This window comes from Cylas formicarius, unplaced genomic scaffold, assembly GCF_029955315.1.
Source record: "Cylas formicarius isolate icCylForm1 unplaced genomic scaffold, icCylForm1.1 PGA_scaffold_4__25_contigs__length_36172078, whole genome shotgun sequence".
Taxonomy (NCBI): Eukaryota; Metazoa; Arthropoda; class Insecta; order Coleoptera; family Brentidae; genus Cylas; species Cylas formicarius.
The window spans coordinates 31,509,448-31,537,245 of NW_026844334.1; the positions used below are offsets into that span (position 1 = coordinate 31,509,448).

At 33.1% G+C, this 27,798-nt stretch overlaps 1 protein-coding gene across 7 annotated transcripts in view; it reads left to right on the top strand.

Moving 5' to 3' along the window:
- Window positions 1-27,798, top strand: part of LOC132700285 (fasciclin-1) — a 613,802-nt gene that overhangs the window by 490,292 nt on the left and 95,712 nt on the right. For all 7 annotated transcript variants that reach the window (XM_060667461.1, XM_060667464.1, XM_060667458.1 and 4 more), the window contains one exon: window positions 19,381-19,580. In XM_060667461.1, the coding sequence (XP_060523444.1) occupies window positions 19,381-19,580 (200 nt within the window). The remainder of the gene's footprint in view (window positions 1-19,380; window positions 19,581-27,798) is intronic.

The following is a 27,798-nucleotide window of genomic DNA, read 5'->3' on the forward strand; positions in this document are numbered from 1 at the left end:
ATCTATGGATTGTTTATAATTGCACTGTCACCATCACTGTCAGGTACAAAGTTGATTAGCGATTTATTGACCTCGGAGGACAGTATGATAGCAACTCCATGCAGATGTTGTGACCTTCCGAGTAGTATATTTGTCCTTTATCAGTCTTTTATTGGCCAGTGTCAGTCCATCTGACTTCGCTTAGACCGAGGATAGCGATCTTGCCATGTGCAACATCTGACATTTGACAATGGGGATATTCTTAGCATCCTCTCCTCATTTAAGAGGTGCCCCGGACTGATATTGTCGTCAGTCATACAGATTGTTTGGAATTATTAATACAGTAGTTTTCCGCTTGCTTTCTGTATCGCAGTATAGTCCCCTACGGGTGTCTGTCTAGTATCAAGTCCCTAGGGAAATAATTTTTCGATGGTCTTGATCTAGTATTGACGTAGCTGCTTCCCAACGTCAAGGAGTTTGGGATATGCAAGGATATTATGATTGGTGGGTAGGATGAGGATAGGTGGCAGAATTTATAGGTTCATTGCTTTGTTGAATGTCACTGTCTAGTTGGGTGTTATCAGCATAAAGATGATAATTAAGGTAATTTAGCGACATGTGAAACTGAGAAGTATAAATAGGAAATAAAAGACGACCTAAGATGGTGTTTTGTGGCACTCCTGAACAAACGGCAACCCTTCTATTATAACTCGCTGTGTTCTATTAGATCGATCATGTCAAATGCGTCATTAAAATCTAGTAACACTAATACCGATTGTTTCTCTGGTAGTATTCTGTTTTTGCTGGCGTGGTGTCTCAGCTGCTGTTTCTAAGACTTGGGAAATTAGAAAGAACGCTGATCGAACTGAACTCAGACCGAATCTTAGTTTTTGGAAATGGGATAACGTCTGTATGTTTCCACGCCAATGGCAAATAAGATGTCAGTATGCTTCATTAATGTGTACGGGACAACTATGGGACAGCATGACAAAATGAGCGTAATGTTAATCGTGTCGTTGACGAATGCTTTAGTTTAATGTTTCTAAGAATGCTGAAGACATCTTCCTCTCCGACCAGCTGAAAATCAACACCCTCCGATATATTTTCAAATACGTTTTTATTATTATAAATCAGAAGTTCAGAAACCCCATTAAAAACCCCATTAAAATTTTTTGTATTTTTACAGGGTAAAAAAGATCCATTTCTAATAACGTTTTTGTAGTTTTATGGTTGTAACAATAAGACCATTAGAAAAATCCTTGTAATTAAATTATGATATTTATTAAGTTTATTTCTTTGTTTTACTCACGTCTTCATTTAGAAAAAGTGGAAAGCTTTGAGGCAGTTTTTTTTGTTACAACTTTAAATTTAAAGTTAAATTTAAGGTATTGCCAAATTCAAAAGTTCTTTTTATGGTTGGAGTTCACTTTCTCTCGTCGAAGAGATTGAATCTAAAGGCTAGACACGTTTTCGAAGGTAACAAATGGCCCGTTTTTTTACCGTTTATCAGTACCCAAGATCACGTCGTTTGAATTATATAGTAATTCAAGTATTTTCACGCTTCTCTTTCTTTATGTAAGATTAGTATTATCCATTCTGTTATTCTCGATTACGTTTTGAATATCTTCTCCAATATATTAAAATATTATACAGGGTGGTCCATCGACTGCGTACCATAAGATATTACCGACTGGAAAGAAAAAATCCCATAATTTATTTATTGAATGGGAATGAATGGCCTGCTCAATCATCCGAATTAAGTTATTCCGATTCCTTGTTGTGGAGACACATAAAAATTAAGCATGCAGTAATCTACCTGATTGATTAAAAGCTCTACCAAAAGTAATCATTAAGTGCTGCGGAATATACGGAAATAGGTGTCTCTCGGACACAAAAGAAGCCGGTAAAAAATATTTTCGGAATATCAAAATGAACGGCAATGGGCGCAACCGCCATAAGAAATCAAGTAAATGTTTTATAACCATTTATGCTTCTTAAAGCTAAGTTTTATTCCAGTTCATTTGCTTAATTTTATGACGTATTCATTAAAGTAAGGCTGGGATTTACGACTCAACAAACTTGATTTAATTCGAAAAATATTAAGTCCCTCTTTAAATCCATTTTGCCTGTGATATTGATATAATATTAAACACTTCGAACGCTGGGAGGTTATCGGCGGTGCGTGCGGTATTTATACCTTGCCGTTTCATTATCGTTCTCCTCGTATTGGATAAATGCAGAGCGTCGTCTCTCGTATTCAGGTGTCCTGACTTTTCTATCTCGATGGCCTCTCGTATAATCGTGGTCCTAAAATCAGAAATATTAGCTATTTGTTTACAAGTACCAAAACAAAGCAATGTTGTTTGTTTGTTTCTTATGGCTAAACGATGTTCCTCGAGCTTGGCTGAAATCCTTCTATTGGTCTGTCCCACGTACGTCAGGTTACACGATCCGCAAACCACGCTGTATACTCCTTGGTTTTCCAGAATATTATTTTTTTTTTGGGTTTCTTAATATTGCTGCAATGGTATGATCATGTTTGGATGCCGTTGATATCTCGTGTTTCCGTAATATTGTGCCGATCCTGTCAATAATTCATTTGATACATGGCAGAACAGCGATGGATCTTCTTTGAGTCTCGTCCTTGACCCTCGCGCCTTTGGTATTCGTTTTTTCGAAGACAGGTACTAATTTTCTTCAGTTGATTATTTCTGTTCTTCTGGTTTGTGAGCCTAAAGGACCGAGCAATTAATATATTTTCCACTGCCTGTATCTGTGATGGGTGGTTATGGGACTTAGCGTTCAGAGACCTATTGGTGTTTGTTGCTTTTCTATAGACAGTGTATTCCAAGTGTCCATCTGCGGTCCTTGTGATGTGCACATCTATAAAGGGCAGACTCTTATCCTCTTCAAGTTCTATTGTAAATTCATTCCTTGGATGAATGGAATGCATATGTTCTGTTAATTTCAAAAGCTCCTCCTTGCCAAAAGGCCATACAACAAATACGTCATCAACGTATCTTTTCCCTAGTTTTAGTAAGTTCAGATTTGCCTTCTGTATTATTTTTTTTTCGACGTAAATCATGAAGAGGCAATCATGGCAATCACAGGTGAGAGAGATGATCCCATTGCTGCTCAACTAATTGTCGGTATATTTTCCCGTTGTACATAAAGTAAGCATTTTTCAGGCAGTATCTCGACCGATCCATTATGTACGGTATGTATATAGATATTTTTCGTTTTGACATTAAAGATGCGATACAATGAAAATAGTTGGGAATGGGAAAACTTCAAATTTAAATTAAATTGAAATGTCAAAATTTAAATTTTTTCTTTGAAAATCTTAAATTTTGGCCTGTGAAGGCCACTTAACTCTTGATCCATTCCGAATGTTTTTTTTGCATTGTTGGTTGGTTCCTTAACAATGTCATAGTTTTTGCTGATAATGATGAAAAGATCATTTTCGATTTATACAGGGTGTAATAAAAATGCTCCGTGTTTTTCCGAAAATTCATATCACCCTGTGGTGTATACTTGTAACCGAAAAATATAGCTGTTAATTTTGGTTAGTTAGTCGAATTTGTCGGCAGATATTGTGTTTTAAATTTACAAAGGTCAAATAAAATTCGTCATACTGATAAAAACTGTTCGGAAACTGCTTATAAAACGTTCTTTATCGGCACCAATCCAAGAGTTGATTGGTTTATTACCCGAATTGCTCTGAGCTACAGAAAGATCACTAGTACTAGGCTAAAAAGTGAACTTAGAACTGTAGCAATCATACAATATCGTCTCGAACAATCAGAAGACGTTTAAGTGAGGCTCGTTTAAGCAGCAGAACATTTGCAAAAAACAATTGATACCCAGAGAACACATAGATGCACTATTGCGTTTTTCCAAAAATTATCGACATTGGAGTGGTGATGATTGGAGCACGGTTTTATTTTCTGATGAAACGAGAATTAGTCTCAATTCTCCTGATGGGCGTGAACTACTTCGGCGAAAGACAGGAGCGAGATGTGCAAATTGCAATATCTCACAAAAAAATCCGTTTGGTGGAGGCTCTGTGATGTTTTTAGGAGGAATATATTTCAATGGACGCACGTGTCATGTCGATTATTATCTAAAAAACATTGTAATTGAACATGTTCCTTTATTGAGATTGAATAGTTTATTTATGGAATGGCCACCTCACAGTCCCGATTTAAATCCCATAGAGCATATGGTGTCCTCTTAAAAGAAAGGTTCGAAGTCGGAATCCCGTACCGGTGAACCACAATGAATTGGTGAATGCAGTAATAGCAGAATGAAAGAATATCCCCAAGATACAATTAAAAATTTAATTTCCAATATACCTAGGCGTATGAATGAGGCGAGCATATATGCTATTAAAACATTATAATATCCTTTTTTTTCGGTTCATGTTTCACAGTTACACTCGTTTCTAAAGAAAATTATCTTTTTCTATCTGTAAAATACCTAATTACCCATCGATCTAGCGCGGGATGCGTCACTTTACCACGTCAGTTTCGTTTCCCATGATTCCGAGCTACTTCGGACATTTCCGGGATTTTACCGCACGGATTTGGGAGCAATCGGATGTTTTCGGAGATATTTCTCACGCTTTAAATTTTGATGGGTTAGCTGGGTTGTCATCCATTCACCAACACTAACAATTGTGTGTGAATTCTGACGGTCATGTCAGTGAATGTATTTGTGTTGTTTTGCGAAAATGTACCCAAAAACTAACGGTCGTAGAACAAGTATAGTATGCAACACGTTCGGTTAGCTTTTTAATTCACTCGTTTATTATTATCCGTTCGTGTGAAATAAACTCCTGAGTCAAATGCTGTAAACTCACGTATAACCTTAATATTGTTTATTAAAAAGTAAACAGAAAATATACAGACAACAAATAATTTATTCAATACATGCAAAAGAAAATCATTTAAATCGAATCATAAATTCAAATAAATAATAGCATCAAAATGGGGCAAATTTATTATGTTGCGTTAATTTGTCCCAGGAGTGCGAATCTTGTTCTTAAAATAAGAAACACTTTTAATGAAGAGTAACTTTTTCCATATGTTTCATCTCCGTTCACTGTTCACTGTTCTCTTATCTACTAAAAAAAAATTAACCTGCTATTTTTAAGGGTCTTCCAAACACAAAGAAAAATTAAAACAAATTGAGTGAGGTACCTACAAGGCGTTATTTGAGGGAATGAGCAACGCTTTTAAATGGCACCCCTCATGAATAAACGAGTACCAATCCAATTACCCTCGACTCAAATTCATACGTTCCATCTTGCCTTAACCACCGTGTTGCATTCTGAAACTTTCCTCAAAGGACCTATTCCTTTGCGCATTTTGCACATATTTAAACAGCTCCGGGAGCTACGAAATCAGAGTCGGACTTTAGGCACTGCTATAGACCAAATATCCTAGATATTTATGCATAACAATATGCGCGCATGGGATTTAATAACCTCATTTCCGTTCCCAGGTTAATCAGCTTTCCTAAAATCTCTCTTTCAAGCTGTTTAATGAATTGAATCCCTTTTCGGCGATAACGCGGATCAATCCTCTGAGCGCTTCTACTTGCTACCCACGCTTGCCTTCATTGAAATTTATAATTTTGTTTTATCCTTATATTTTTTCAGTATCTGTTCGTTCGTTTACAATATTCGAAACGAACTCGCGCGCGTATCTGTCAAGCGCTTGACGAGAATCTTGATGATCTTGATAATAGCATCAAAATGGGGCAAATTTATTATGTTGCGTTAATTTGTCCCAGGAGTGCGAATCTTGTTCTTAAAATAAGAAACACTTTTAATGAAGAGTAACTTTTTCCATATGTTTCATCTCCGTTCACTGTTCACTGTTCTCTTATCTACTAAAAAAAAATTAACCTGCTATTTTTAAGGGTCTTCCAAACACAAAGAAAAATTAAAACAAATTGAGTGAGGTACCTACAAGGCGTTATTTGAGGGAATGAGCAACGCTTTTAAATGGCACCCCTCATGAATAAACGAGTACCAATCCAATTACCCTCGACTCAAATTCATACGTTCCATCTTGCCTTAACCACCGTGTTGCATTCTGAAACTTTCCTCAAAGGACCTATTCCTTTGCGCATTTTGCACATATTTAAACAGCTCCGGGAGCTACGAAATCAGAGTCGGACTTTAGGCACTGCTATAGACCAAATATCCTAGATATTTATGCATAACAATATGCGCGCATGGGATTTAATAACCTCATTTCCGTTCCCAGGTTAATCAGCTTTCCTAAAATCTCTCTTTCAAGCTGTTTAATGAATTGAATCCCTTTTCGGCGATAACGCGGATCAATCCTCTGAGCGCTTCTACTTGCTACCCACGCTTGCCTTCATTGAAATTTATAATTTTGTTTTATCCTTATATTTTTTCAGTATCTGTTCGTTCGTTTACAATATTCGAAACGAACTCGCGCGCGTATCTGTCAAGCGCTTGACGAGAATCTTGATGGAGAATAATCAAATATAACAATAAATGACGATTAAAGATGAAATAAAAATGAGGTAATATGAGAAACGAAGCTTTGAAAACAAGTGGATATTCGTGATTCAAGACGTTCATGCGACACAATTTATGCGAACGGAATTTAATATCCTGCTTCTCATTCCATAATAATTTACATAATCGTATTTGGCAAACTCTCCCTCCCTTGGCTCCCTCTGGCTTTCGTTTTCTCCTTACTGCTCTTCGCTGTGACAGTGCTATTCGTTTTTTAAGTGCCATGAAATCAACATAGCTTAAAATCATTCTTGTCTAATCGAATCCGGCAAGTACTTATTAACGAAATGTATTGAAACCGCAAGGACATTAAGTCCGGAGTACCACAATGTAATATCCTGAGACCTCTATTCTGCTATTCCATTTTGGACACTTTTATGGGGTATCTCAGTTATTTTTAACGATAGAAAGTCGCGGTTTACGGGACACTGTGCTCCATTTTTGTGAAATTAAAGATGCCCTTAACAAAATTACTATGGCCTTCTTGGTTTTTGACGTACAGGGTGAAATCTTCGTCGCCTTATGAGTTCAGAAAAACGTTCATATAGAATTTTTCCCTTCGTAGTTTGTTTTTTACTTGCTCTAACCGATTTTTAGTTATGAATTTTTGATTGAAGGCCCTATATTCACTATTATATCTTATTATAAAGTTGTTTTGAAAATTACTATTTAAATTCATTTTTTTCATTTTTTACTTTATTTGTAGCAGTAGGCTATCAACTACGTCAACTAAAAATAAGATATATCTAAGCAGTTAATACTATACAACAGACTTTATTTAAATATATCGAAAAACAGGATGAAAATATTCATATGTTTAAATAATAATGGCTTATTAATATGATAAATATTATCTTATTATAATGTTAAGTTGGCTATGATTCATCTACTAAAAACAATAAAGCAAATGCGTCAAAAGCGAATTAACGATTCTTTTGGGAGACTTGTAATAGGGTCCGACGAATATTACTTTTCCAGTTCTGGTCGACAGAAAATCACAACATAGTTTTTGAATGGGCCCGACAACACATTCTTGGGGAAGTTGTTCCAGAATTAGTCGAAGATATTTCCATAGTATATTATAATGATAATATGTCTTCAGCGAGATGGTGCCATAAATCATAACTCTGGAGATTTAAGACCATTTTTAGATGGAAACTTCCCTTAGAAATGGATAAATACCAAAATATTTAAAACACTATACAAGTCTGTAACAGAACTTCGAAGGGCAATTGAAATAACTTTCGAGACTCTAAAAAAATTAGAAAAATGTGCCAGTTTTGTATTCGAAAAAATTGTCTCCAATTTGAAAAACAGTTAATATGTTAATATTCTTTAGATATAATGTTTTTTCGTATTAAAAGTTGAAAATTAGTGCAAATAGTAGTTCATAATACATACATAATTTTAAGGTATTGAGTTTCTGAAAAAAATAAATTTTGAGCTAAATTTTCAAAACAACTATATACTAATATATATTTCTGAAAAGTTTAAATGATTTCCACTTTTGTAAAACATAATTCACAAGATGTTTAATTTCAATTTTTGCTTCATAACCAATTAACGGTTTGAGTAACTAAAAACAAACTGTCTTTAATGTGATTGGACTGCTCATGCGTAATAAACAAATTCATTCATTCAACAGCATCAGAATACTGATTTCCTTCCATTGTGAACCGATTTCATTGATAAAATTTGCAACAAAATCGATAATCAGTAAATCTTTATTGAACTGCCAGAAGAAAAAAGAATTATGTAACATAAGACGGATTTAATGGTCATCTAAAAGATGAATTATGCAAAAGTTCCAGAGAAATTTGCTTTTATTGCAGAAACCAAACGGCTTATATATGAGAAGATAATTCATCATTCGAAATGGAATTTAATTTGGTTTTACAACGTGTGATAATATACAGGGTGTTTCATTAAAAACAAACACTTTTCATTATTTTTGTATCTTGTAGGCAAATCATTAATTTTTACCAACTTTGTATAATTTAGAACTAATTTCGATATTAGGAAATAATGTACAGTAAAGTCTGTTCATAGTATAAGAAAGTGACTAACTGATATGAATTAAGGAAACACCCAGACAAGCTGCTACTTTGCTTAGAATTTAATTATTTGGGGTTTTGTTAGGAAATATACTAAACAATATTCATTTATTTATGTATGTATTTATGTTTAAATCTGAAATAAAATTACAAATTATTTTTATTACCTACTTAAATTACTTAAAATTATTCACATAACATATCAGTATCACTATCGCTATCATCGCCTGTTCTAATTATTATTTGTCCTATGTTATTTGCAATATGGATATATGATTGTTCTGAATTCTAAAAGATTCCATTAAAACTTGCCTTTTGTCAATTTTTTTAAATTCAAAACAAATAGGTTGAATACACTTCCAGAAGGTAGTTCTGCCACATTTAACACCGGTTTCATCTTTTTCAAGCCTCCTAATTAAGATATTTAATGTAGGCGCGCTTTGTTCCTCGTATAACTGGTAAATTTTACGCCATATTATATCTCGATCACTTTCAGCTACACTCGAGAAAATGTCACCATCGCTTCTTTTTTTCCTCGCTGAAATGGTATTATTCACAATTTTCCATACAGTTGATGTTGGAACGTGGCCGTTTCTTCTAAAGATACTTGCTGAATGATTACTAATAAACTTAAACTAAGTAGTATACGATACCAACACAGGTAGGTATAAAATTATCTTCTGTTACGGACCACAATTTTACCTGAGTTTAAATTCCGAAACTTTAGGTAATAATCTTGTTGCATTGTATGTTCATGACCACCCTCGGATAATCCCATTCAATAGCAATTGGTCACTTTCTTATATCTATGATCAGATCATACCTCTTAGCTACGTCCAAAATTTTAACTTTGTACTGATTCCAGTGTCGTAGTAATAAAAATTTAACCAATTGTAACCAAATTTAACAATTGATCACTTGCTTAAAATTCATCTGGCAACTTCGTCTGTTGTAAATTGGCTGAGAAATGATATACATGCTGAAATGGTAAAAAAAGAATTTTTAATAAATGTTGATGACCTGCCATTGCAATTTTCTTGTAAAAGCTTGGGCCTGTATCTAGGTTGTAAACTTAGATTTAGATAGCATGTTACTTACAAGCTTATTAGAGCCTATAGTGCATTAAAACTAATTTACTCTCACAGAAATGGCTTATCGCGCGAAAACTGCTGTGTAACTGTTAGTTTGGTTTAGTTAATTAATCATCTGGATTCCTCCTAGTTGTTCATGAATGATGAAGTGCTGAAGAAACAGTTAGCAAGTTCGATTCATCAACAATGGACTCAGGAGGAATCCAGAAGATTCGTAAATGATACTACCTGTGGAAGGTTATTCGAAAAATTCTGTGTAAGTCCTTGATTTTATCTTTGCTGTGGAGTCTTCGGCCCTTGTCTTTACTTAGCGGGTTGAAGACGTGTACAGAAACTTCAAAACTCATGCCTAAGGAGGTACGAGATCTTCACCATATTTCAAATTACTTAATTTACATATGGCATATTTTTATTATAACATCATTAAAAACAAATGCCTCCTTTATCTATTTAACAAAGTTTCATTTAGAGTGAGCGTTCACTGTTTAAATTTTGCGACACAAAGGTCTAGTTATGCTACCGCAGCACAGAAAGAAACCTTTTAAAAGATATTACTCTTGTAATATTGAAATTCTTAGTAATAGTTGTAGCAATTTTGGTTAGTTTTATTTCTGTTAATGTTTTTGCTATCTGCTATCCTTTATCCCCTTTTCCTTTCGACCTCTTAATATTGAACTTGGTTTAGTATTTTCAGTAAATTCCCAGATGAATATCTTGTTTTGTTGTTGTAAAGTTGTTTAGACAATATACCTATTATTATTATGTAGTTAATAGTGCATACTACAGAAATTTAAGTCGAAATTTTTTAAAAATATATTGAAAAGCCACTAATGGCGGATTAGTGAAATAAGCTATTGGCTTAAGAAGTCTTAGTCTTATCAATGACCTTGAGGTTTCCTTAGAAAGTATTTATGTTCATATAATTATTTCTAAAAAATAGAATGTTTCTATAGAAATCTTAATTGGTCCTAACGGTATTAGTTATTTATGTAATTCCAGATGAAAATTTGAAAAAGTTACTTTTGTGGTATAAATAGTTTAACTGTCTGGAAATACTTGCACTTAAATTTAATCACTGGGGAACCACGTGATCCTTTGTGGCTCACTCTGCTATAATGGCTGCGATAGTGACTCACTAGCGAAGCTCGTTAACGCTTCACATTATCATAACTCGTGATCTGCCATTTTATCCTCTGCATTGAATCGTTTCTTCCTCTCCCATTAAGCTTAATTAGTAGATAATGTCATTATCAGTATTCTAACTTAGAGGACGGCCTTAAACAAACAAAACAAAATACCTCCTTGGTTAATTTTTCCGAAAATAAAAAAAAAATCTGCCTGAATAGTAATTTAAATAATTCCAAGATTCTTTGGAAAAACTTAATGATTTAAATATTTACACAAAAATGAGCGATCCTAATAAAATCAGCATTTTTTGATTAACGGAATATTAGCAAGTTTTTGTTAGAAAAAATGAATCTAGCGTCGAGAATTTTAACTATAAAATTTTTATACCATAATTTTTGTAGTCGTTCATCCTCGTTTTCCTATCATTAGCAAAATAATATTTCAAAAATGACCACGTTCTTTTGATAGTGGAGAAATAAAAATAAGAATCCATATTTACATGACTACCTTACTTTTCAAAATATTTTTACAATGTAATTTGAGGACTTTCAGAAAAGTAAGGATATACAGATTAATCGCGTAGGGCAGTACTCCCATATTTATTCCGGTTTCAGCTTGAATAGAATCTTAACACCTAGGTCCTTTTTTACATTAGGTTTTGTATATCCTGTTCTGTTAAGGTTGAGATTTTCAAATGCTTTTAGTTTATCCTCGTCCGCCTCTGACGTCGCCTTGTTTTTATTCAAATGAAGTACCTTAAACAAAGCTCGTTTGATTAACGCGCATATAAATTCATTAGATAAGCCGCTGACTGGTGCATGCGAGGGTAATTTATTATATTTTGCTTAAATACATTTCACGCGGACCCCAATTTGTGTAAGTTTACTTTGGAGGATCGTTTATCAGCAGCTGCACCATCCATTTTGCACAAAACCTGTCAATATCGAAATATCTGTTAGAAAAACATTTCGTGAATTATATTATAGCCTCTCCAGAGAGTAAGACCACAAAATGAAGGGGGGGGGGGGGGGTACTGAAAACTGTGTTCACAAATAAAGTCCAGTTCGTTTATTGTTATATAAAAATGTAATAAAAACGTAGACATATACTCTGAATCTGTTCAATTGACATTTGGTGTAAAATCAAGGTATCAACTAACTAAAACTTCTACTTGCAGTAAAATGACACCAATGTTTCAATTATTTTTTGGTTTATATCCCATGAGCCAGGTGAACTAAACACGCAAGTGTTTGGTTAAATGCTAAAGAGAATGTAGTGCTTCAAAAAATTTAAATCAATTCCTATACAAGACGTTCTTTTGTGGGTGTCAACTGCGCGAAATCTTGTCGCACGCCACTGTATAAATTTGTATTTTTTTTCGGATACGTTCCTCCCTTTCACAAACTGTTTCCGTTTATTAATCTACCGTAATTATCTACACAGTTTAAATTTAATTTAAAAAATACTAGATTTTGCAATTATGGAATCAAATTTTTCAATTTACTTATTCATGTAAATACGGATTTTAATTTTAATTTTTTCCACTATCATTTTTGAAATATTGTTTTGCTAATGATAGGAAAAGGATGATGAACGACTACAAAAATTATGAATTATTGACTTGGCATACATATTTTATAGTTATATTTTGTGTTTTTAATATTTATAAATAATTTATTTATTTTATTTATATTAATAAAATATAATATCTCTTGTTATAGTTATAATAATAATACTTATTTCGCAACAAAATAATATAAAGAATCACAAAATTTTCTTAGCATTATCATTCCAAAGGAGAAGCTGAAAACAGTAACAGAAAATACAAGTTCAACCCCTTGACATTGAAAGTAATATTCAAATAGATACTTGCAAATTACGTCCGAATCTTAACAAGTAATAAATGAAAAAGTTTTCTACAGTATCAAATAAAAACATTATGCAAGGAAATCCAACAAAAAGTAATAAAAAAGAAAAAAAAACTACAAATCCCGCTCTGTGCAGTGTCGCCTGCTGCAAACGTTTTCGATAAGGCACTTTCTCTAGAGATGTATAAATAAGTTTAAGCTTAACGATTTTAATTTTTCCACAACTCTGTTGTACAGCTTATACACGTTATCTTTTGAAAGATGGTTGATTGATACAGTGGAGGCGATATATAGCCACGAAATCTCATGTTCAGCGTATGCACGTCAGTACGAAAGCTAATTTTATTAGGAAAAGAAAAAGCTGAATGTAATTTATGCTTACTTTCATTGGTTAACCACTTTGTTTCTTCGAGTATATATGGGACTGGAGCCCTGACACCCGATCATAAATAAAACACGACAACAAATCCAAACATGGACCATATACAGTATCTCAAAAATTAAAGTGGCTTCGAACCAAAGAATCAGTCAACTTTGTTTTTAAATACTTTCACAGCAAATAGCTGTTTGGATATAATATGCAGTGCGTATGGTCGTATTAACATAAGGCCCATAGAAAAGGCCCAATGATCGAGCCTTGTGGAACACCACACACTTAATTGGCTCCGTAGATGACACAGTATCCTTAAACTCAACATATTGCGTAATAGACATATATTTAACAACTAGTGGTTTCATTTATCGAAGGCTTTAGAATAATCAAGGAATATTAAAGCTGTCTCTTGATTTTTATCAGCGGTTTTAATTATATCATCTGTTACATTTAGTAATGTGAACGCGTAATATTTTTGCAAATGCTATCTAATCTGATGATTAATTATTTTTTCACTTACTTTTGACAATACTGTTAGTATACTAATCGGTCTCAGGCCACTAAAATTTGAAATCTCCAATTTGTTAAATACCTTACTTAACTTTATTTAATAGCCATGAATTTACAATTCTAGGACAGCTCACCACGAGCATATCAATATTTAATTCATCTTCTGCCGACGCAAGATTCATTATTTCTAACAAAAACTCTTTATCAAAAAATGCGGATTTTATTAGGATCGCTCATTTTTGTGTAGATATTTAAATCATTAAGTTTTTTCCAAAGAACCTTGGAATTATTTAAATTACAATTCGGGTAGTTTTTTTTAATGTCGGAAAAATTAATCAAAGAGGTATTTTGTTTTTGACTTGAACTTCCTGTAAAGGTGTCAAAAATATTTACAAAACTGTCAATTACGATTTTAACTTTTTGGTTGACATCCCTTCCTCAAAAGATGATATCAATAAAAAATTTGGCATTACTCAATATGTTGTGTGCCTTAGTTAAAATTGCTCCATTGCCATCACATACGTCACTTTAGCAACTTTTAACTAAACCGTAAGTTAATTTTTTAAAGAAGCTTGCACAGGCTGGGTCAGTTGTTTATAAATCAATTCAAGATATTCTTACAAACGGACCCCATCGACAACTACGTCATCTATGAAAGACAACCTAAAATCTATTATCAGAATCCACGAAAAATTTTGACTCATGACTCTAAAACTCTTCATCTCTACGAACTTCCTAAGACTCACAAACCATATGTTGGAGAACAATTGGTTGTTCAACATATTCTCTCGCAAGATATCTAGCTCTATAATAAAACCTTAACTAACCAAGGCTACCCAAAAACTGATAGATAGACATTAGATCCACGGGATATTCTGGTTAGTTTCGAGGTACAATCCCTCTTTACCAATGTCCCTATTCCTGAAACTCTCAACATTATTTCAGATATGTTAAAATCCGAGAATCTGGAACGAAACTTTCTTACCTTTTTCTTGTAATGTATAAACAAATATCGGGAACAGCTATGGGTTCTCCATTATCATAAATTTTCGCGAATATAGAAGAAGGCTCTCGACACCTCGCATCTAAAATTTCAACCATTCAAACTCTATAACCCCTACCATAAATTTTACTTTACGTTTATGAATTAATTTATTCTACCAACGAAAAATCCGAGAATTTATAGAAATTTTTAAGCAACCTAAACCCCGATTCGTAAACTGAAAGTTATTCTTTATATGCAAAGCTACTCCCCCATCACTACCATCTCTATCTACTAATACAAAGTTGTTCCCTATAATATGAACCATTTCGCTATCTATGTTTACTGTCAACCAAGTCTTTAAAAATTCCACCTCATATTCAAAAAAGCTATCGCAATCTTCTTCACGTAAATAAAAGTAACTCAAAAGCCAGAATTCACCCTATAAACAAATGAAAAAATGAAAAAAATCTGTTCAAAATGCCGATCCGACCAGTGGAACAATTTTCATTGGGTCGTCCTTTAGGCAAATTTTTCTGTCTTTAAGTTTTATATCTTCCCGCCTGCAGAGCACACATTTTCTTTGCCTAACTTTTCCCTGTTAGTTGGAGCGAGTTTTCCAATTCAGAGTAATCAATGTCCTCAAAGCCTTGGTGCTCCTTAAATGCTATATACCGCAGGAACCTATGCTGCACTCTTTCTATGGCCTGCATGTGGGCGTTAGACGAAGATGACCAGACACAGGAACAATAATCCAGGTGTGGACGCACTAGACAGCAGAACAGTAATCTGAGAGACGGAACACTCTGGAGGTCCACTGTACAACGCTTAATAAAGCCCAAAATCTGAAGTGATTTAGACACAATAGATGAAACATGTTGTAAGCCAACTTAATTTCGAGTAACACTCCAAGATCCCTTATTACGGAGGCCTACAATAACGGTGTCCCTTTTATGTTATACGTAAAATGTATGGGGTTTCTCCTCCGGTAGAAGTCCATTTGTTGGCATTTATTAATATTTAGTTCATCGCTCCATAGAGATAGGGGATCTAAATCGGACCAGAGTTTTATACAGTCATCAGCATTATGGACTCTCATATAGAATTTTAAGTCGTCAGCAAATAATAGGAAACATGCGTGAAACATGAGGCAATATCATTTAAGAGCAGACACTCTAATTTCCGTGGATTCGGAAGCTCTGGATGAGCACAATTTGCGCACTTTCAGTAAGGTACGATGTTAACCATAATAATAATAATAAGAATAAGAATAAAAATGCATTATTGGTAAATTACTGATTTGTTTGGGATAGTAATTCCAATAAGCAGAATGCTTTTCGTCCTTAGTGGAGCATCCTGAATTTCATATTGAAACACTGGACAATCTTTCAGATACGTTGGTAAATAACATTTCATGACATTAAATACAACAGCCAGAAGAAGTAGGTCGTACTTTCCCTTGGCCAGTTCCCCAGTTGTAACATTTTTTTGTTTTCCAACTTTTTTTTATTATAAAAGAGCATACTTGTCCGAGCTAAACTTCAACAACACGACTTCATTCGTAAGTTACACACAAAGTTAAGGTAATATTGCTCACACAATTACATTACGCTTCATTTTGTTAAATTCTTCAATTAAAATACGTTTGTTATTAACAATAGGATGATCGTCAGTAAGTTCAATTGACCAACAAACGACGCAGTAGGAATCCAGAAGATTTATAAATAGTTCTAGAGTAGCCTGTGGGAGTTTCTTTCGAAGATTTATTACACGTTTACTAAAATCGTATTCTTTAACTACTATGGCTTGAACACGTACCAATCTGCTTTTTAACCCAACTAACATTTAAATAATATCTCGTAAATTTCATATATATCATAGGCCAAAATTCTATTGTTTTGCTACAGAGAAACAATGTAGAGTTAACGTAAACAACCATTAAATTAACTCGATTGCGAAAACAATGTAGTAATTTCACCTAAACAATACAAAGTGGAAATAAATTAGGCTAAATATTTTTTTGTCATCTAAAATTTACGTATAGGCACCAACGTTTGAATTGTAAAACTCGATATAGTTTACGATCCTATTTTGGAAGTGTGAGTTACGAGAGGTCCTGTTTAGCGTTGGCAGATTCAAAAATTAAAAAATCGCTAATGTTTCTAAAAAAATTGTAGCAGGCTATGAACCTGATCGACGACCATCTTAATATCCGCCCTTAAAAGCAATTTCCGGCGTCGACATTTGCGGGGGATTTTAAAATCAAATTTTATTAAGTCACTTAATATATTTTTTTGTATCCTTGATAAATTTTCAAGCAATTAGTTGTTGGTATATGTTATCTCAACTAATATAGTAACATAGCGCCATTGTAACGCTAATGTTTGTCGAAAAATTCCTAAGATTTCTTCAGTTTTTTCAGACTTAAAAGTTTTCTATGTATCAGAATTAGCACCCAACACTATATATTGTGGCATTTTTCTGTTCTACATAAAAAATGAACTCACACTTATTTAAATAGTGTATAATAAAAATTACTAGCTTTGGATTTTTTTTGCAAACTATACAATATCCCTTAATATTGTTTAAAATTTTGTATATATTATCAAATCCTTCCATTCGATGCCCGATAGGCTTTCAAGCAAATATACAGTAAACGGCTAAAATATGAAACAAATTTAAAAAAAAAAATGGAGTTCAAGCAAAATGCCTTTTTTCTTGCGCATTTTTTGCAGCAAATAGGAAATACACAGGACATATTTTTACTAGCAAAAGAATAAAAAACTAGTAGAAGAAATTATTTGATTGAGTGTTGAAAATACACTTTATTAACTTCTTGACAATATGCTAATCGGTATAATAACCCTTCCAGAATATTACTCACAATATTTTAATTAATTTGCCATATTTCATAATTTAAAAAAATCCAGTCGAGTAAAATCTGGAGATCTTACAGGCCATTCACGCACTTGTCGAACAAAATGAAGCGGAGCATCATCGGGGTGAAAGGAAATCTGTCTCTCTAGCACATCAGGCTGATTGGGATTTGAGAAAGAAACTGCGAGAGTGGGAGTTAAGTCATTTTGAAGAAAATGTAACTCAGTAAGATTTTCATCGAAGAAATAAAGTCCAATTATTTTTTAAATTAAAAATCACAACTAAACCTACTTCAGAAGATGGGGATTATCCTCAACTTCTAATGAAATATTTAGTCTTGTGTTCTCAATAGTTTTTGGATAAATTTAAACTGTGAATGATCAGCATATTATGCGGAGTCATATCTGCAGATGGGCAAAAGAATTTTTTTTTTCACGATATTTGAAGTTAGTCGCTCGTGCAAATTTCGACATCAATTAGAAAAATGTGCAGAGTACTTATGGAATGTTATTGAAATGTAAAATAATAATAGGATTTATTATAGAGAATTATATTTCTGTAACCCGTATGTCTAACTTTCTTTCCTTTTGCCTTTGTGTTAAATGTCAAATCCTCCAAAGAATATAGAGGAATAATATTAATATCATATTAAAATAGACACGGATCGACAGAAAGTCGACATTGTTTTCTCAAATGACTTATATCTATGAGCATATTTATAGGCAAAAGAAACATTTTCCACGATTTTTCTTTAAATATGATTATGTGGAATTTACTGTGACTCATTCAACTGTGATTTTTTTTAAATCTTTTATTCATTACTTTATTTGTCCATTTGCCCACTCCATCCATCGATATACAGTATACATAAATATTATACTGTGTTATTTCAGAATAAAAAAAACAACCTTTTACCTGCCTTATATATTTTTGGCCACATTCATTTGCATATTTTAAACGTTAGATCCTATAACAATAATATAAGATTAATATCAATATCTTATTAAAATAGAGGCGGGTCGACACAAATTCGACTTTACATATTTGACACCATATGATTGCATATTTTGAATGTCAGATCTGCCAAAAAGAATAAAATATTAATATCAATAGCATATTAGCCACTAACTGTGTTTCATTATCAACATTTTGTAAAGGGACTTATTTCTTTTTTCTCTCACAATTTTTCTCTAAATTTGATTAGGCGGAATTTATTAGTCCCAAACGGTGTCTTCATATTTGATACTGAAAGCAATTCCTTCTAATATAATAATTAATTTTAAATGTTCAAATTTTATTTCAGATTTTGTAACAAGCCTACCAAAAAGCAACTTAACTCTTCAACAAATGTTCATATTTTTGTATTTTTTGGGCACGTTGCACAATAAAACATACTCTTTATTTGTCTTTTTATTTTTGTTTTAAATGTCAAATCCTTCAAAGAGTATAAAAGATTAATATTAATATCATATTAAAATAGACACGGATCGACACAAAGTCTACATTGGTTTCTCAAATGACTTATTCCTATGACCATATACATGGGCAAAAGAAACTTTTTCCACGATTTTTCTTAAAATTTGATTAGCTGTTGTACAACAAAAGAGACTCTTTAAACAGTGATTTTTTCCAAATCTTTTATTTATTTTATTGCATAATTTGAATTATTTCTATTTTCTCTCACATTTTGTCTCTAAAATTGGTTAGGTGGAATTTATTAGTCTCAAACGGTGTCTTCATATTTGAATTGTTTGCACAATTTAGAGCTCAAAACTACTGAAAGCAATTCCTTCCAATATTCGTAATATGTAAGGTTTGTAAATAATTCTTATCGTTTACGTTTAAATTGTGATTTATGGGTTCGGTAGACCAAATTCTCCGATAAATATAAAACCCACTTTTCTTTCGCGATCGGATCTGTCGATTGATATTTGAAGTTATAATGTGTTTTCGTTATTTCAGCCAACGTACCAAAGACGACAGATCAATTCGGGGGTTCGTATTCGTCCCTGAACGCGCGGCTAGCCGGTAATCCGCCTCTCTGGATCACCCACAATTCCGGTCGTTACCACAACGACATTTACGTCAACAACGCGAGACTTCTACTAGGTCAATCGAACCTAATTGGCCAAAAAGATGGACCCAAAGGCACGATTAAACAGGTGCGGTTACACGATAGCTTCTAACGTTTGATGTGTGTTCCGAAGTTTCTCTTTAGTTCGACTGAAGGGAAGATGGAAAGGAATAGATAATATTACCAATAAAACCAAATACGTCCGGAAAAGAATAAATTTGTTATATGTCTAAGCTATAATGATATACTTACAGCAGAAATATAGTGTTTTTACAACCGACCCCGTGATTAACTTTGCCTACTGTTTATTACTCCAAAAATGCAGCCCCTTATAGAACAGATAGATAGAAAGATACTAAACAACATTTTATTTTTATTACCTACTTAAATTACTTAAAATTATTCACATAATATATCAGTATCACTATCCCTATCATCGCCTGTTCTAATTATTATTATTTGTTCTATATTATTTGCAATATGGATATACGATTGTTCTGCTTTTTCTATATGTTTAACAGAATTTGCCCAACTTTTTGGAGGGATGTTAAAAATTTCGGTTTCTATAAGTTTGAGGACATTGGAGTTAACAAGGGGAAAACATTGTCACGATGAATGGCAGATTTCAGTTGGTGCCAAACATGTTCAGTGGGATTAAATAAACAGTGATAACTGATAAAACTGTATGCCTTAGATTTTTTGCACAATTATCTTTTTGTAGGTTCAAGCTTTCTATAACCTCAATTAATTGTTTTTTTGTATAATCTTCGTGAAAATAAATGTAGTTTTGGATTGTTGCTTTTGTGTCACATGAGGAAGGGGTTTTAGTCAACTGTCTACTGTGATAACTTGCATTGTCCATTACAATGACGCTATTAGAAGGAATGTTTGGAACTAGTTTGTTTTTAAACTAACATTCAAATAAATCAGCGGTGGTGTCTTCATAGTAATCCAGAGAAGAACCTTTAATATTTTTCGCAGACAGAGAAACCAACTATTTTGCAAGCCAGCATGCAAAATTCTTGTCAGTTGTCAATTATCAATCAATACTAATTTTACCTAGATATTCCAGTCGTCATTTCCGAATTCTAAAAGATTCCATTAAAACTTGCCTTTTGTCAATTTTTTTAAATCTAAAACCCATGCGTTGAATACACTTCCATAAGGTAGTGCTGCCACATTTAGCACCGGTTTCAACTTTTTCAAGCCTCCTAATTAAGATGTAGGATTTGTTCCTCGTATAACTGGTAAATTTTACGCCGTATTATATCATGATCACTTTCATCTACACTCGAGAAAACGTCAGCATCGCTTCTTTTTTTCCTCGCTGAAATGGGATTATTCTCAATTTTCCATACAGTTGATGTTGGAATTTTCGTCAATGTGGCCGTTTCTTCTAAATATGTTTGCTTGCTGGCACCACGTTCAATGAGAGTCAAATAAACATTGTTTATAACTTCCTTAGTCTCAATAGAATAGTGTTTTCTACATTTGGGAGGGAGCATCTCCTGAGATACACTAGACTCGCACATATTTTGCATAATTCGCACACTATTCAACACACGCTGTATTACACACAAAATAAGAATGATTACTAATAAACTTAAACTGAGTAGTATACCAAACCAAAGAATATTAAACACAGGTAGGTATAAAATTATTTTCTATTACGGACCACAATTTTACCTGAATTAAATTTGCGAAACTTTAGGTAACAATACTGTCAATACTTTTTTATGCAGTTATTCTACTGTTTAAACACTATTTACTTTATAAGGGTCGTGATTATAAGCCTAATTCTCTCATTTCCTCTTGCAAGACTTTTTCTTCCAGTTGACTTCGGAACTTTGGTCATGTCACTTGTTTTTATTCCTGCTCCTACTTCCCCTTCTAACTAACTAAAATAATTTCTTTAGCATCCGAAGACAAAAATGGATCCGTTTTTTTTATTTGCTGAGTTAGTTCGTCTTCTAAATTATCATTAGGTGCGACTTGGTCCACTTGGTCTTCAAATTCTGCGTTGTTTTCCACAGGGGAACATCTGCTTCATTCCACGATCTCCACATTTTGAAGTGTTAAAAAAACAGAAACCTGCAAAAAATGTATGCAGAAGACACAAAAATACAAGATGAAGAATGTTAATAGGCAGGCACACAAGACAAAAATTATAATTTTCAAACTTACCTGTAAGATAAATAGAATACAGATACTTTCCCTTACCCTTTGAAGTATCCAGTGAAAAGAGCCTCGCAGGTTCAAAGCTCGAGAATCAGATACGCACTTACTTAAGCATCACAGTCAAATACCACCGTAATAGGAACATACATACACCTGACACTTCTCCTTATTCGAAAATACCCCGCAGCATCAGTGCTTAATCAAATTTAAAATAAGAATTTCAAGTTTCTACAAATATTCGTTACGGTCCATCTCAGGCAAGAAATACTTAATGTAGAATAAACATCTGTTGGGATGGGTTTCACCACGGCCCTTCGAAGGTCTGCGGTTAAGGCACAGTAAAATACTTAAAACGTCAAAGCAATTAATGCACTATGTTTTTGGTCGTATTATAACTATTTATTGAGTGTATCCCAGTTTCCTTTCAAACAAGATTGCTTTCGAAATTTCGTAGCTGCGCGGAGTGTTTTTCACGCATCTCCGAACTTCAAAGTTACGGAAACTTTTGATAAATATTAAAATCTTTACAAGTAATAGCGGTTTCCAATGATATTTTTCCAAGAATCTCGCACACCCTGTGTGACAGACGAAACCGGAAACTTTCTCTCCACACAATTAACAATAATATTTAAAGCAAATTATTAGTTTTCAATTAACGGCTAATAATTTACCCACGAAAACGACAATTTTCAGGGTCTTTTTTATTTTTTGCACATAATCGACACACCCTGTACATAATTTAAAAAATGCCGGAACCACGGTTCCTGGTCTATCAATTTTTCCTATAGAGTAAGTAAATGTTTTTTTCTGAAACTATGCAGTAAGCAAAAACTTTAGCTCTTGATGCAGCCTACAGAACTGTATAAATCATGTAGCTATATTTTCCCGAATTTTGATTTACGGCTAATGATTTGTTCCCGAAAAGAAAAAAATTTCAGAATCTTTTAGATTTTTATGTATAACTGAAAAACCCTGTATAGAATTTTAAAAAATGCTTGAAATAAAGGTTACAGTGTATCAGATCTTCCGCACCCACTGGTTCAAGAGTTTTGCCGATCGGGTTAACAGATTTTGAGAAAATACATTTTTTGACATTGTACTTTTTTTAAAAAACTATCGAGAATATCGATCGTATATGCCGTTTTTGAGAATTTTTTGCAAATGGGGTTCTAGAATTTTTAAAAATACTTCCCTAGAGGAAGCTTGCGAAAAGTTATTTGACAGGAAGGTTCCAGTTTGCGTGTTACTCAGACTTTCCTATTTGGGTGATTCTGCTCTGTTATTTTTTTACTTAAAATTTCTAAGATTTCAAAACTACACTTTTTAATTTTTTTTATGTACATTCTTCATTTGTTTTGCTGTAAACGTAAATGACTGAAACGATTTTGCTACAACTTCAGAACAAGAAACAAATTTAATATTTTCCATTTCACGGTATTCACATAAAATAGATTTGGGTTCTAAAATCATATAAACTCTTTTCGCTATTTCAACTCCATGTAATTTCAACATTATTCAATAGACCTTTCATAAGTCTCAAGGCAGATGGCGCGAGAGTCGTAAAAATTGAAATTCAAAAATAAGTTAAATTTTAAAGTGCCCAATTTTTTTAGTCTGATTATAAAAATAAAAGGTAATTAGTTTAAACCATTTATTGCTGCGAAAAAAATTAACAATTTTTGGATAATTTTAAGAATTCGATATAACACGATACTGACATTTAGCTGATATATTTTAGGTTCTCTCTGAATGACAAATTGTATTATACAGGGTGTCCTACGAAATAACTTGGAGTGTGTTGCTGGGGTGATTTCAAGTTGAAAATGTGAAATGAATATATACCTGAAACATTTTTGCAATTTTAAAGGCCATTTGAAAAGAAACCGCTTTATAGAATTATTTAGAATTTTATGTATTGTGATAGTAATGTGTTACATTAAAATACTCTTCATGGTGCAATGTTTACTTCTTCGAATGAGGAATACGGCGCCATTCAGTTTGTTTATGGATTGTGTAATAGAGACGGACGAGAGTTAATGAATATCGTCGACGATTTCCAACCCGTGGAGTGCTCTGTAGAAGTGTTTTTGGCTTTTGTTCTACGTCTCGTTCAACAGGAACTTGCTCAAGAAGGGGCAATACTTAATACGATTGAATGATGCTCAACCTTCTACTAGTGACGTAGGCAGGATGAGAGTATGGAGAACATTACACAATTTCAGTTTGCACTCACACGACATCTTTAAACTTGCCGAGTACGCTTCAAGACTTGAATTTAGTCGCTGTATATTGAGAAATCAAAGGAGGTGTAGAACATTATTTAGTGATGAAGCCTCATTCACCCGAAGCGGCATCAATAAAACCAGGAATTCACATTGAAAATCCACGACAAACTCGGGAATCCGTTACGTCTAAAAGAAAATGATCTTCCAATATTACTGGATGATGTTCCTCTTATTGACAAAGTGTGGATTCAGCACAATGGCCCATCTCCTCATGAATTTCTTAATCAAAATTATACAAACCGGTGAATTGGAAGAGGTTCATCAGTTCCTTGGCCAGCAAGGTCACCTGACCTCAGTCCCTTACTTTTTATGGAGAGGACTGAACACTAGTTTATGCAGAAAGTATTGAAAACTAAAACAACTGGTAGCTAGAATAAATAATAAAATTTCAAATAAACGAGTTTCTTTTACATGTTTCCACATATATGTTCACCTCATATTTTTAACTCCCATTCTATGGGATGATAACTTATTAATACAAAAATGTTGTTATTAGATTATTAATTCACCAGGGAGAACAGACAATACGAGACATAAAAAATCAGTGTGCCCAAGGTAAGAATGTCTATTAGGGGGATATTGGAAAACGTAAGAAATACGAAAGTGATTAAATTGGAAAAAAAATGCAAAATTTAAAGATTAATATTCCAATCACTTCCGAAAATGCGTCCAGAAAACTGAAATTTGACGAATTGGTTTTTTCGGTTTTGCTTCGGTGAAACCATCATCAACTTTGTGTTTTCATAGGGTCCGGAAAAAATTACACCTTGTATTAATTTAGAATTAATTAATACGGCTCAACAGTGTTTAAATTACAAAAAAAAAATTAATTGATATCGTAGGTGCTGACACTATTAATAAAAAAGTGATAAATTCGCTAAATAGGTAAATCTCATAATGTGTTACTACATAACAAAATTATAAAGGGTGTTTAAAGAAGTAACCATTGTTTGGATGGTGTACTCGAGAGATTTCATAATATACAAATGTTTAACAAGTTTCTGTAGGTCTAATCATCACAGAGGGGGAGTAGGTATATTTTTGAAGAATAATATTAACTTAACTTATAAAACTTTGGATATAAAAGATTTTTACTATTTAACTATTAAACTTTCCATATTGCAGGTTTAATCAACATTATTTCTCACATGTATGTGCATGTACAGACAAAGATAAAATAATAATGTAATACATACAAAAAAGAGGCTTATACAAACTATTTACAGTTATCCAAAAATAAGAGCAAAGATTTCTCGCAATAAATTAATATCGAAATGTGTCGAAGAGCAATATTTAAACTGCCGTGGTTAGATATTCAGTATTGACAAGTACTACATTTCTCGGGCAACCTTCTAGAAAAAATACATTTTGGGTGTCTTGGTTAGTCTCCCATTGAAGAATGATTTCGGCGCCTTTTTGTCATAAATATAAATGTATATTTTAGGTTAAATTTGTGTAAGTTTCTATATGTATTTTACTGTTGACTGTTGAGCGTTTGTTAAGAATTTATTAAAATTAATATTTATTAGACTATTTGACGTTTGTATACTTTTTTGCTTTGTGTCGCTTCGCAACTATTAGAAATCATGAAGAATTTATTGAAAGAGTAAAGAAAGAAACTGTGAGGGATATTGTTTTTAAATTTTGGTTCCTGACACAGGAGGTGTAGTCCACATTTTCAAAATATTATCAACGCTGGTTTTCGTAGCAATTGTAATAACGATGTTATTGCAATATTAAATTACAAAGACGAAGTTAAAACTTAGCTTACTATCTTAAACTAGTTTCCTAAATTAACCTTAACTAATTTGGTGGCAACATAAGGTAGATAAACAAATAGGCTTATAAGAAATCCAGTTATTTAACAATAAATTATATAAACATACTCTACAAAAGTAATGAGACTAAATTTTATTTTTTGATGTAAATATCGTAAACGTTTCGTTCGTTTATTATAATCGCACAACGTCACAAAATATAAACTATAGCAACAAATATACTTTCGAATCATCAGTGTACATGTGAATATTTGAAGTACGTACAAAGTGTAATGTAGAGAGGTTCGAGGTTGAGATACGCACTGTCGTAACGGTGGCATTAGATTTAAGAAAACCTGATTGCTTTACCGCATCCTGGTTCAAGAATTTTTTGAAAATATTAAATGGTTTTCGAGAAAATAAGTTTTTTCTGAAACCATGCAGTGCGCCGTAATAATTGCTGACGTCATGGCGTCTTGACAGCCCCCGAAATAGCGATTTCAATATCAATTTTTTCAAATAACCCGAGCGGCGTATGTGATAGACGAAAACCGCAAATACAAAAAAATAAACGAATATAGCGGAAAACATATTTTTCTGGAAGCTAAAATTACCAGAAAAAAAATTTCAAACATTTTTAAAAAATACTTGGCAAAATTTGATTGCACCCAATTTATACCGTTTAAGTGTGGAAAAGTTGATATCTGCATATTTAGGACACTTAACACATTTCTCATTTAGCGCGGAATATCGGGAACATCCTGTACAATAGGTGAAGACCTTAAATACAAAAGTTTTTGCTGTCTATACGGGCCGTATCGTATTATAAAAGAAAGTGAGATCTGAATGATAGTCATAGTGAAAGTTGTCAAGATTAAAAGTTTATAGAGCCATATCTGCTGCTTCTTCTGGTTCTATAATTTTTTTGGTCACGTAAACGGTTTTTGAAAAATGATGTTTTTTGTAGACCCTTGCACGCGAGATTTTTTATTTTTTTAGAATACTTCCCGACCCCCAGCCCCCCATCATCAATAGGTTCCGTCAGGCGGCAAAACTGCATGTATGTGCCAAATATGAAGTCGATTGCTTCAAATTTCGGACACTTATAGTGTTTCATAGCAAGGTCCAAAAAACAGTCGAAAATCGCGAAAAAAAAAGATGGATACTGGCGTCGGATCAGGGCCATTTCTTATAAGCTTATTTGCCTCGTGGAGGATTAAAAAGGAGGCAAATTTCAAGTTTGTAGCTCCAATGATTCGAAAGTTATTCCAAAAGAAGAGAACGGAGAACGGACAAACAGACAAAAAAATTTAAAAAAAATTTTTCGCACGGTGATTATTTCTGTACCAACGGCGATCCCGGCGTGATATAAAATCTTTTAAAAGTAGAATCCGACAGGGAATGTTGTGAGATTATATGTGATGAAAAGGAACGTAATTTCAAAGATTGCTAGTATGGTCTAAGTACAAAAGCTAATATATAAATAAATACATTCCACAGCAGGTCACTGCGTTTGGATTCTTAAACTATAATGAATTGTCCATCCAACTGACGAAGATACCATGAAAATCAAAAACTTTGATATTTTATTGCGCTTTCTCTTCTACCAAATGCTTATAGACAAAAGTTAATTTGTGTCGGAATTTGACACTGTTTATAATTTCAAATTAACAGTTTGTAAGTCACTTTAACAGGTTTGTACAAAAAATGAGAAAAAAAAATGAAAAAAAGGAATATATGTTTACTGAATCACCCATTTTTGTAAATCTTGCCTTACGTATTATTTGCTTTCCGTGGTGTAAAAAAATTCAGTAAGTTTTTGGCATTAATTTGTTAATTTCATTCTGACAGACCTAAAGAAAATAAATCATAAGGAAAAATGTGACGTTTATTAACCGCTGATAGAACTTAGCAGTACATTGTCAACTGTTTCTTTTAGTTTTAGTTAGTTCAGCACTAATAATAATAACAATACAACTAATAAATTAAATATGATCAATTGGCCAGAGATAAATGAGGTCTACAATGCTTAACATTGCTGTCTATTGATCCACTAAGTAGCAGCCTTTTGTGGAACTATAATTCT